This window comes from Zonotrichia leucophrys, chromosome 29 (assembly GCF_028769735.1).
Source record: "Zonotrichia leucophrys gambelii isolate GWCS_2022_RI chromosome 29, RI_Zleu_2.0, whole genome shotgun sequence".
Taxonomy (NCBI): domain Eukaryota; kingdom Metazoa; phylum Chordata; class Aves; order Passeriformes; family Passerellidae; genus Zonotrichia; species Zonotrichia leucophrys.
Genome location: NC_088198.1, coordinates 219,651 through 231,594, shown reverse-complemented (window position 1 = coordinate 231,594; position 11,944 = coordinate 219,651). Strand labels below are relative to the sequence as shown.

At 50.6% G+C, this 11,944-nt stretch overlaps 1 protein-coding gene across 1 annotated transcript; it reads right to left on the bottom strand.

Moving 5' to 3' along the window:
• Positions 1–5,400: 5,400 nt before the first annotated feature.
• Positions 5,401–9,009, bottom strand: LOC135459177 (keratin, type II cytoskeletal 6B-like). The gene is made up of 9 exons (XM_064734888.1): positions 8,503–9,009; positions 7,423–7,637; positions 7,217–7,277; positions 6,961–7,056; positions 6,663–6,827; positions 6,429–6,554; positions 6,095–6,315; positions 5,783–5,817; positions 5,401–5,675 (listed from the first exon to the last, which is right to left on the bottom strand). Exons 1-9 carry the CDS (start codon positions 9,007–9,009, stop codon positions 5,401–5,403), a joined length of 1,701 nt encoding a protein of 566 aa, XP_064590958.1.
• Between the last annotated feature and the right edge of the window lie 2,935 nt (positions 9,010–11,944).

The following is an 11,944-nucleotide window of genomic DNA, read 5'->3' as shown; positions in this document are numbered from 1 at the left end:
TTCAGTGAGAAGTTTTGTGGGGGTGGAGGGAGGGAGGCAGCCCCAAGGCCCCCCGGGGCCAGCAGGAGGTCCTTGTCCAAGGCTGACACACAGAGCACTTCCCATTTCAGCTGATTCTGGCCCCAAATCAAATCCTGAATGGATCAGACTCAGCAGAGACCCCCCAGCCCAGAGACACCCATCACAAAAATGGGGACAACCCACCTCTTCTCCTGTCACCTTGTCAGCTGGAGTCATGACCTGGAACAGTGGTGGGTTTGTGCCCAACCTGAAATTCCTGTCTCAGCCTGACCCATAACTTATGGGAAAGTCAATTTGTCATCAACCTGGAGGACAGGGACAGGTTCTGGTGTCAGAGCAGCACCTGGAGGTCACTGTCAGGTTCAGCTGTCAGAGCAGGATGGAGGACAGTAACAGATTCAGGGATGTCAGAAGGTCTGGAGGACAATGACAGGTTCAGGGGTCACAGCAGCACCTGGAGGCCACCATCAGATTCAGCTGTGTCAGAGAACTTTCCCTTGCACAGGCTCCAAACCTTCCAGTGACATTTTGTGACATTTTATGGCTGTGTCCACTCCCACCAGACCAGCTGGGTCCCCAGGCCACGGGAGAGGTAGAATTGATTCAACCCCTGCTCCAAGTGAATTGGTCATATAATGTGAGTTTTGGAGTCCCACCTGTAGACCTTGTGGAATATCATTCCACTCCAAGGACAAAACTAGGGGGTGTGGAAGGAAGATGAAGCTCAGGAAGCACCACCATCCCAATGGGTGGGAGGAGGAAGAGGAGGAACGGTCTCTGTCAGCAGCAGGTGTGGATGATGCAGTTGCCATAAGTTGTGCAAATCTGGCTCCACCTGTCCCAGCTGGAGCTGAGACAGCCCTGGATGGAACAGGGAGGGAGCGGGAGGCACCACATTCCCAGGCAGCTCATCCAGGTCATGGGGCTGGGTGGCAGCAGCTGTTTTATTCAGAGGAGCGGGGTCAGCACTCAATAGGGGCCAAGTCCAGCAGGAAAAGTGCTCAGATGTCAGCTCAACCTGTCCAAGCAAAGCTGAGGTGAATATTAATTAGATGAAAGGCCCAAATTTTTCTGCACAGCCACAGATGATGTTCTGGGACACAGATTCCTCTGGATCCCAGCACAAGTCACTCCTGGAGCCTGGCAGTGGATTCACTCACAAGGAATCCAAGGCAGGGTCCAAAGAGCAGGAAAGGAAGTGATAGAGTATTCAGGATTAAACATCAGGAGCCTAGTGTGGAAAGCAAAGGGAAGAGCTTCCCTTAGCTAAATTTCTTCGGAAGTTGCACAGCTCTAGGTACCTTCGTCAATATATTTGCCCACAGGAGTTTTAAACCTCCTCCCGAGCCCAGATTCTCTGTGGCTGTCACTGTTTCCACAAGCTGCTGATTTTGGTCTCTCTTGAGGAGGTTATAGGGTTTCCTAGTGCACATCTGAGCTGGTTTTTAGGCCAGTCGAAATGGAGGGAACAGAACTGGGGGTGTTGCTGTTTGAAGTGCAGAAAGGGGACCAAAGGATGCTGATCCCCAATTTTAACCTCCTTTAACCTCTCTGCTCAATGATTCCTTCCCCTGAATGTCCCATCCTCAAGATCCCAAAGGACTCCAGCTGCTGAGGAGAAGTGTGCCAGGTAAACCCCAGTCTAGAGAATGCAGAGGGTGGTCTCCTCCCAGGTGATAAACCAGTGCTTTTCACAAAAGCAAATATTTCCTGCTCTCCAGCAAGCCCAAACTGGGGGAGTCTCCTACATGTTTGCACAATGACCCACCCAGGGGAAAAAACATGGTGGCTTATGAGGCCCTCCCACCATAAATATGATTAGTAACAATTAAGAACTCATTCCAGCCCTAATTACAGCCAATAAAATCCCACTTGGGTTAACTTCCTAAGGAGCTCATAAAACACGTCACCAATTCAGTTTCTTCCCATGTTCTAATGCAAAAGATCCTGCACAGCCCTGACCCCAGAGGAGCAGTAACTTACCTGGCTCCCTCTTTTCAGGGAGTTCTGGAGAGTGAGAAGGTCTCCCCAAAGCCTCATTTTCTCCAGGCTGAGCCTCCCCAGCTCCCTCAGCTGCTCCTCGGGAGCTCTCCAGTCCCTTCTCCTTGTGCTCCAGCCCTTCCCCAGCTCTGTTCCTGTCTCTGGACTTGCTCCAGCCCTCAGTGTCTTTCATGGCATCCCTGGATGGGATCCAGCAGCTCTCACAGTGCCCCACCAAGCAGGCAAAGGGGATCCCAACCTTTTCATCCCAGCACAATGCACTGGAGCAATTTCCTTCAACTCCCTTTTTCATGAGTCCAGCAGATGGGAATTATAAACCCCAGCACCTCTTGGCTCCTCTCCAGGAAAAACTCAGGGAACTCAGAAAAATCCCGTGGTTTTTGGCAGGATGGCGTCAGCACCTTTGGCTTCCAGGGCTTCAACAGGCTGGAGATCGCTGTCCTCTCTGCCACCTTCTCAAGGGTGTCCCCAGGACACTCCTGGGCTTCGAACCACCTGGGTCCATTTCTGTCTCTGGACTCTTCCCTGGGATGAGGAAGAAGGAGATTATTTCAGACTCTTCCCTGGGATAAAGAAGAGGACTATGACTTTTTTGTCTTTCCCATCCCAATTTATGAATTTTAGAATCAGAAATGTTATTTTTGACTCAAACAGCAGGATAAGACACATTGCAGTCTGGTGTAAACATCCTTCAGAAGTCAGGAGGGTGAACTGGAAGGAAATTTGGGGGTAAATAAGAAAAATAGCAAGAAAGTAACACTGGTTCAAATGAAAGCAATAATTTCATCCTTATTTTGCTCATTTAGGTGATAAGGACCTGACAACATTGATCTTCATTTCCATATTTTTTCTGCGCCAGATCAATCATAGAATCATGGAATGGCTGAAGTAGGAAAGGACCTTAAATCCCATCTGGTCCCACCCCCCATCACACACATTGCTGAGAAGTCAGGGCTGATTCATCTCTTGCTCCTCCCAGAGCTACAGAAGAATCCAGTGAAGCATTAATCAAATTAATTTGGTTGCAGTGGGATGTAATTTGGAGAGGGCTAATGACTAAGCTGGCTGGGCAACCTGGAGCTCTGACGGCAGGTTCTGAGCTCTGGCTTATTCTTTCATGCTGTTGTTTTTTTTTTTTCTTTGTGAGTAATTTGTGTCCACTCAGAGTTGTCAGACCTTCCCACCGCTCACAGGAGCTGGTGTAAGAGCCCAGCCAGACAGGTAGAGGGTGCTGCTCATCCTTGTGCCAGCCCTGGGGAGGATTTATCTTCCTCACCCTGGCTGCAGCCCCCCACTGGAGACTCCTCCATGGCAGGAGCTGGAATGAGATGATCACACAATGTGGGAAGCCCATGCAGCTCCACCCCTGCCATGGGCTGGTGCAGAGTGGCAGGGTGGTGGAAATGCTGCAACGTTTTTTGAGACATCTCCTTCAGAAGCTGCTCTGAGAAAGGCCACACGAACAGCCACTTCCAGTCCATGCACACACGCACACCCCACGGACAGCTCAGGAGAGGAAAGACAGGAAGGGCCATTGCATGATGTATTCCAGAGAAGATTTATTACATCCACCACCCCAAAGGGATCAGAGATGAAGACAAAATAGTGTGGGGTCAGTGACCAATATGGGGTCAGTGACCAGTGACCTGAGGGCGAGCAAAGGGCAGGGCCAAGGGCAGCAACCTGTAGGGGCAATGAGGAATGAATAATTGGGGTGGGCAATGTCAACTGGCCAATGGGGGACGCAATCTCATGTAGATTGGCAGTAGTGCTGCAGAGCACCATGGGCTGAGTCCTCTCTTTCGGTCTAAGTGGGGAAAACTCTATGATATATTCTTCCAAGGCAAGGCCCTGGGGATTTCCCTGAGTGGGAGGATTCAGAGGATTCCACAATGGGCAAGGACACCTTCCATTAGACCAGGTTCCTCCAAGCTCCCACCCACCTCCAGCCAGCCCAAGCCCTAAATGGGAATAATGGATCCTAGTTCTCAGGGTGATGCCCAAGGAAACACCTTGACATTCCCTCAAGATCATCTAAATCAGCTTGAAATAGGATCATGGAAGGGTTTGGGTTGGACAGGATCTTAAAGCTCATGCTGTTCCACCCTCTGCTGTGGGTAGGAACACTTTCCACTGTCCCAGATTGCTCCAAGTCCCATCCAGCCTGGCCTTGGACACTTCCAGGGTTGGGGCAATCTCATGGAAGCCCATTCCAGTACCTCACCCCTCTCACAGGGAGGAGTGTTCCTTCCCAACATCTCATTTGACTCTCCTCTTTTCCATTTTGAAGCCATCAACTCTTGTCGCATCACTGCCTTTCCAAGTCCCTCTCCAGCTCTCCTGGAGCCCCTTGGAAGGGTCTCAAAGGTCTCCTTTCTCTTCTCTGCAGGTGAGCACCCCCAGATCTTCCAGCTTGGCCCCAGAGGAGCTGCAGCCCTCAGAGCCGCTCTGTGGCCTCCTCTGGACTCTCTCCAGTAGCTCCACATCCTTCCACAGGGCTGGAGCAGCTCTGCAGGTGGGGTCTCACCTGAGCAGAGCAGAACAGCCCCTCCCCTGCTGCTCATGTTGGGGTCTCAGCCCAGGCTCTTGGGTCTCTGGGCTGGGGCAGGTCCAGCTCTCACCCACCAGCATCCCCAAGTCCTTCTCTCAGGCCTGCTGTCAATTCTTTCTCAGTTCAGTTTGTGTTTGCCCTGCAATCACCGTGGCCCAGGGCAAGCCCATGTTTCTCCTCTGCTGGGGAGCATAAAGTGATGAGACAACACAAAAATATCTTCATATCTCTGCAGTTTATTGATACAGAATGACCCTGGGGCCAGGGCACCGGCAGGAAGCAGCTGATTCACACGACAGAGGGGGGCAACAGGGCCACACACTCCAGGCAGGAAGGAGAGGAGGGAAAAGGATCTATAAAACATTAAAGCTGCCAAATTACTCCACCCAGGGAAGGTGGACAACTCCAGACACCTGTTTCTCACTCCTAAATTTGACTATGGGGCATCATCTCCTTCCTTCTGTTTATGTGGGCTCCTGACACAGCTGGAGCAGGATGAGGGGGACCCATGAGGGATGCAAGGGAAACACAGGCCTTAAAAAGTGACAGGAAAGAGCAGTTTTCCACTGCTACTCCTCAGCTGATGCAGCAGCGCCGGGGAGCTCTGCGGGGCTGGGGACCCACAAGGGAGGTGTTTCACCCCAGAGGGGCTCAGTGAGAGCCAGGCTGGGCCAGAGGGATGTGTCTTGATTTCAATCTCACTTTGGGGAGATTTCCCCCAGAAACAGTTTCTTTCCTCCTGAACACCGATGGGGATGGAAGAGGCTGTGCTGCTGGCGGGAGGAAGAGGAAGGTGCTGCTTTCCCTGGGAGGACGGACGTGAGGGCTCAGTATTTGACCCCGGAGGATTTGACCGTTGTGGTGGTGACGCATCTCCGCACAGAGGAGGAGCCTCCCCCGGCCATGAAGCTGCCACCTGCAGTGCTGCACATCCTCCCGCTCCCGGAGGAGAAGCCTCCGCTGAGGATCCCTGCTCCCATCCCGCAGCTGCCGCCGATGATGTTCGGGCCACCAACCGTGCACACGCCTCCTGCACTCAGGCCATTGCTGGCTCCAAAGCTGGCAGATCTGCCTCCGCACACGGTGCTTCTGCCCACCACAGCTGCAAGAGAGGGAAAGGCTCGCTGAACACCAGGAAACATCCTGGGAATCTATACAAAACCAAGGATGAAGGTAATTCAGCAGAGAAAACAATGTGCGAATACTTACAGACATTCACATTGGAGGGGTTCTCTAAGCAGAGCCTGTGTAGGGAGAGGAACATCAGTTGTAAATCTGTATACAGTCAGAAGCAAAACTATTCCCCAGATATTCCATTTATGTTGTGTTTCATATAAGATCAATCAAGACCCCTGAGAAGTACCCCCCATGGGAACCATGTTTCTGTTTAGGCTTCAAAATTTGGAGGAAAAAGGAAAGAAATCAAATTTTAATGTTAAATGTGTTGTGAAGGATGTTTAAAGATGAATTTGACCCAAGGGGAGATAGAACCCTGGCCCAGCCAATGCTAGGAGGTCTCACCTGTTCTCCTCTCCCTCCAGGAGCTTCCTGTACATGGCAATCTCAACATCCAGTGCAATCTTGATGTTCAGGAGCTCCTGGTACTCCTTCAGCAGGCGAGCCAGCTCCTCCTTGTCCTTGCTCAGAGCACATTCCAGTTCTTCTAGCTTCCTCCTGGCATCCTTGGTGGCCATCTCACCCCTCTCCTCAGCCTCAGCAATGGCTGACTGCAGATGATGGTTCTGGGGAGAAGAAAGCAAATTTCCTAATTCCCTCTGCCCACCCTCTACTGGAGCATCCTCATGGCACAAACAAGAGGGAAAACAGAACCCGTGAGACACTGGCCAACCCCTACCTGCTTCTTCACGTTCTCAATCTCTGTCCGCAGCCTCTGGACATTCCTGGACAGCTCCTGGATCTCAATCTTGGTGTTGCGGAGGTTGTCCCCATGCCGGCCAGCTGTGCTCTGGAGCTCTTCATACTGGAGGAGTGGGGACAAAGACACCCATCAGGGACACAGCCAACAAAAAGTTCAGGTGGTTCAAACAGCGGGGACTGTCCCAGGAGCCTCGAGCCCTTCCCAACTCACCCGGCTCTGGTACCAGGCCTCAGCCTCAGCCCGGCTGTTCTGAGCGATCTGCTCGTACTGGCGCCGGACCTCCTCGATGATGCTGTCCAGGTCCAGGTGCCGGTTGTTGTCCATGGACACCACCACGGACAGGTCCCGGCTGATCGTCTGCATCTGAGCCAGCTCCTGCAACCAAGACATAAGTCAGAGGCACCATCCACCATCCAGAGGCATAAATCCACCCAGAAACCCCATCCAATTTCAATGTTTGGCCTCCTCATTGCAACACCAGTCCCCCAGGAGAAGAGAGAGCTCCTACCTCCTCGTACATGCACCTCAGGAAGTTGATTTCGTCTGTCAGAGCTCCCACCTTGGCTTCCAACTCAACTTTGGTCATGTAGGCACAGTCCACATCCTAAAGGGAAGACCTCAGAATTAGACCATGGCTTCCTTTCATCGCACAAGAACTGTTGGCTCTTCCCATTGGCTTCTGCCCATCTTGGAGCTGAGTCCTTCCCATGTCTTTACCTCCTGTCCCCCCTCACCCTATCCCTGCTGGTGTCTTCCACACTCACCTTCTTCAGCACCACAAACTCGTTCTCAGCAGCCGTGCGACGGTTGATCTCCTCCTCATACCTGTGGCGAGACAGGACGAGGTGAGACTCTGAGACCCCCTCTGAGACCCCTGGGGGTGCTCCCCTGCAGTGGTCACTCCACCCACGGGGTCTCAGCATCAGCTCCGCTCTCTCCCTCGTCCCTCCCTGTCTGTCCCCGCACTCACTTGGTTTTGAACTCCTCCACGTACTGCCTCATGTTCTGCAGCTCTGATTCCAACTGGCCCCGCTGCCCCAGCAGAGACTCCAGCCTCCTCCGCAGGTTCTGGATGTAGTTCTCAAAGATCACATCCAGGTTCTTCCTGGGCCCCGACGGCCCTTGCTGCTGGAGCAGCTCCCACTTGGTGGAGAGCACCTTGTTCTGCTGCTCCAGGAATCGGACCTACAGCCAACAAAGCGTGTGTGAGACATTCACCAGAGAGACATCCCACTGCTCAAAGCTCCAGGGAGCTTTGGAAGGCCATGGGAATCAATCCCCAAAACCCTTGCCACTGCTTCCGAGGGGAAAATTCCTCCCTTTTTTCTCCTTTTTTTTCCTATTATTGTTAAATTCCTCTTTCCTTCTCCTGTATCTCTTCTCTGTTTTTTTCTTTTTTTTCTTTTTTTTCCTGGAGGTAGCTATTGAAATGTTTCCATTCCAGTCTTACAAATTATTTCCAATATCAGTCAGGATTTTTTGACATTAATTTTCAGGAGCATCAGATCCTTATTGACCTACCAGTGAATGAAATCCCATTGGTCTCCATATTCAAGAACATTCCTCTTATCAGCCACAGAAATTATTCCACATACACATCATATATTTAAAAGACATAGAGCATGCTTATAACCAAAATTCTCCCAGATCAGATTATTTAAAGTGAGCTCATCTGCAGTTAAACTGAAAGAAGAAATGATTGGGAATTTTTTTAAATTTCATTCCTAGATTTTAAGTTCCTTGAGAAAAAAATTATCCCAGAGAAAGAACGGACTTAAATAAGGACTTTGGTCACTGAGCATATCCCCATCCCTTTGGCCTGTCTACACTGAAGTGAAAACCAGTGCGCATCCACCAAACCTGGAGAAAGTTGTTCAGTTTCTCTGTGGATGCTAAATTTTGACACTTCCTCAGGAGGAAACCAGGTGGAATGGAATGGAAACAATTACAGCCCAACACTGAGCTGAGAAGGACAATATTTCCTTCTCCAGAGCACAAGGAATTTCTGCAGTTTTCCCATTCCCAAGCAAATCCAGCTCCAACCTCTCACCTTGTCGATGAAGGAGGCAAACTGGTTGTTCAGAGTCTTGATCTGCTCCTTCTCCTGGCACTTCACTTGCTGGATCTGAGGGTCAATGTCAACGTGGACTGGCCGCAGGAGGGTTGGGTCCACCTGCACCGGCTGGATGCCTCCAGGGAACCCGGGGCCACCTCTGATGGGGCCACAAAAGCCACCCATTCCTCCACCAATGACACCTCCTCCAATGCCACCGAATCCTCCTGGAAATCCTCCACCAAAGCCACCAATTCTACAACCATAGCCACTGCCATATGAGCTGCCCATGGAAATCCTTGTGCTGCCACCCAGGTTGTGGAGGCTCCGGCTGCTGAATCCTGCACAGTGTCCGCCACCTCCAATCCCCCTGGATGTGGAGAACGAGCTGTAGCTGATCCTGCTCCGGCCGCCGCCTCCAAAGCCACCACCAACAGCAGAGCAGGAGCTGAATCCCCTTTTGCTCCCAACTCCAAAGCTTCTGCAGACAGACTGACGAGACATGACTGCTTCTCCTCAAAAGAGCCCGAACTGGAGAAGGTGAGGAGATCCACAGAGCTGAGCTGGGCAGAGAGAAGTGCTCAGAGTCTTCTCTGGCTCCACAGCTCCAGGCATTCCCTTTTATCTGCTCCTGGAGGTGGGCTGGGACAACTTGGGCGTGAAGAGGAAACAAATTTACTGTCTTCATCAGCTTGGTGCGGTTAACAGATTTTTTGCCAAATTGGTGACTCCACCCAGAAATCTGCTTCACCATGCAGAGGGAAAAGCAGGAGCACCAAGGTAGGTCTCTGTGAGTAAGTGGACTCCCATATCTTTATGTCATCAGGAAAAATATATTTTACAGTGATGTTGTCATGTTCTTCCTTCCTCCCACTTCCCTGCCTGCTCCTAAGGTTGTCTGACTCGAGATTATTTTGCCTGACACTCCACACCAGGCAAGGATTTTGGTGAAACCCAGATAGAATGAGTCTTTCACAATTCCCCCAAGCACACACCTCATCGCCTTGTTAAGCAGAAAATTCCCAATGGCTTTACAAGTGGAAAAATGCTGTATCATTAACATTTAACCAGTCAGCATTTCTGCTTTAACCAGAAAGGAGCTGCTTAGTTCCTTCCTAAGAGCGTCAGGTGGATTTTTTCCCTCCAAAATGTGTCCCACAAAGTCTGAGACAATCAGGTCCTGGGATTCTGAGCACCAGAGCAAGGGAACAAGGATGTCCAACTCTTTGCTTGTGCTTTTCCAATGGCCACAGGGGTTGTCAAGCCACAGAGGATGGAAAGCACGCTCCAGGCAGTAGATGTTGTAATGATGACTGACAATAATGTTTCATTTCATGCACCAGCTCCCCGGCAATGGGTTCGGGCACTCACGTGAAGGACATCTTCTAATGTACCTTCTGAGCCTCACTAATCAAATAAATATTTTTGTTACATTTACTGATTTTATTGGTAAAAAACACTAACATTTCCTTCATTCCTATTTCCTTAAAATCATGAATAAAAGTCAAGGGAAATACATATCTTGAAGCACTTCAGCACTCAAAAATTATCCTGGTTTTAAGCTTCTCAGCTGCCTGTGTTGAGTTTTCATCATCATACTGGAGAGATTTGGGCAGGTAAATGTGGTTTGAAAGCATCCCTAGGAATCAGCTGGTGGCCATGGACACAGCAAACACTTTGGAGAATCAGCCCAGGAAAACACTTCCAAAAGCCACAGGAGGAATCAGAAACATGAATTTTATTGATTGTCACAGGGATGATGCTTCTGGAACCACAGACTGTGTAGAATGGGAGGAAGGAGATGACATTACCCTTGACGTGGATTCAAATGTTGGCCAAGATTATCCCACTCTTAGGGACTCAACACTTGCCAGCGGTTATTCAGCAACTGAAGGACACAACAGATCGCCAAGGATTATCCCTCCATTAATGAACTAAACAGTTGGCAAAGGGCTATCCCACTCTTGAGGGACACAAGTCATGGTTGGCCAAAGGTTGCCCAGGTGTGTGTTCCTGCAGCTGGAGAATGGACAGCACCCCCACAGCACGGAGGGGACACCCTCCTTTCCAAGAGCAGCTGCAATCAAGATGGGCTGGTTTCTCCATGGTCAGCCCCCAGATGGACATTTAAGCTCTCCAGACCACCCTGCAGCCCAGCTCACTTGCTCATGACGAGCAGCCGGGGCAGCTGCAGAGTGGTTCGGGTTTAGGTGGAGAAAGCAGGTTGTCCCTTCTCCTGGCCTCCCTCCCAGCTGCCAAACCAGCCCATGGTATGAAGGCACCAGCCCTTCACTGGAATATCCCACGAGGAGGTTCCACAGCAAGGAGGAAGATCTGCAAAGTCAGCCAGATGCCTGGGTGCTGACCACACTCAGCTCCTGCAGATAAGACGCCCAGACTGAGTCACTCTGACGTCTTCAGACAAGATGTGCAGATTATTCCAAACCTGGAGTCACTGGAGTCTCCTCCAGGTAAAACTCGACAGGCAGCTGGGCTCCAGCCATGCCCTCAGATCTCTTGCGCAAGGAGCTGTGCACAGCAGAAACATCAACACCAGGGAAAATGTGAACTCGGCAGAAAACATGGATGAAGACTGAGCCACGCTCCAGCTTCGCATCTAACCCAGCCAGGAGCACGGAGGAGGTGTCGCAATGACTCTTCACAGCAGCGCTACAACGCCGTGTAAAGTTTGTTGTAAAGTTTAGGAGAAACAGGCCCTTAAAATTATACACCGAAACAGGTGATTAAACACCAAAACAGGTGACTCTTGCCCCAAGCCAAACCTCAAAGTGCTCCTGGCACAACACCAGCTTTGCACAGGCATTGCCTACTCAGCATCTTTATTTGGGCCAAACCCAGCCACAATTCCATCTCCAGCACCCTTCAACGTGGGGAGAACCCCTTTTTCCATGAACTCACTGCCTTTCCTGGGCCTCTTCCTCAGTCTGCAGCTTCTTATCCCACTCTGGCAACATCAGCAACTCCCAGAGACTGTTGTGGGACTCCTGAACCACCACTGACAGCATTTTCTGTCTCTTTGATCTCTCCAGGTGGTGGAGAAACCACAGATCAAACACTCTGGACTCTCCTCCCAAGCTCCCATGTAGGAAAGATATTTTTGTGCTGTTCTTTGAGCCAGCAAAGCCTTCCCAAAGATAAGGAAAGCCTTGTGTCTCTCTCAAGGAAGGTACCAAGGCTATCACTATGACAACATGAAGAGAGAAAATCAAAAGTTATGGACTTTAGTTGGCTCACATGGCTCCTTTTCATCTATTGAGAGTTTTGTTTCTTTTTCATGACCAATGGGCAGTGTATGTGTTTGTTAAGCAAATGTAAATATCCTGTAAAACTATAAAGGCAACTTCTTGCTTTAATAAACAGCCTTATACAGCCTTCTGATCTGAGTCTTGGTGCTTGTGCCGTGTCGTGCTCTATAGCA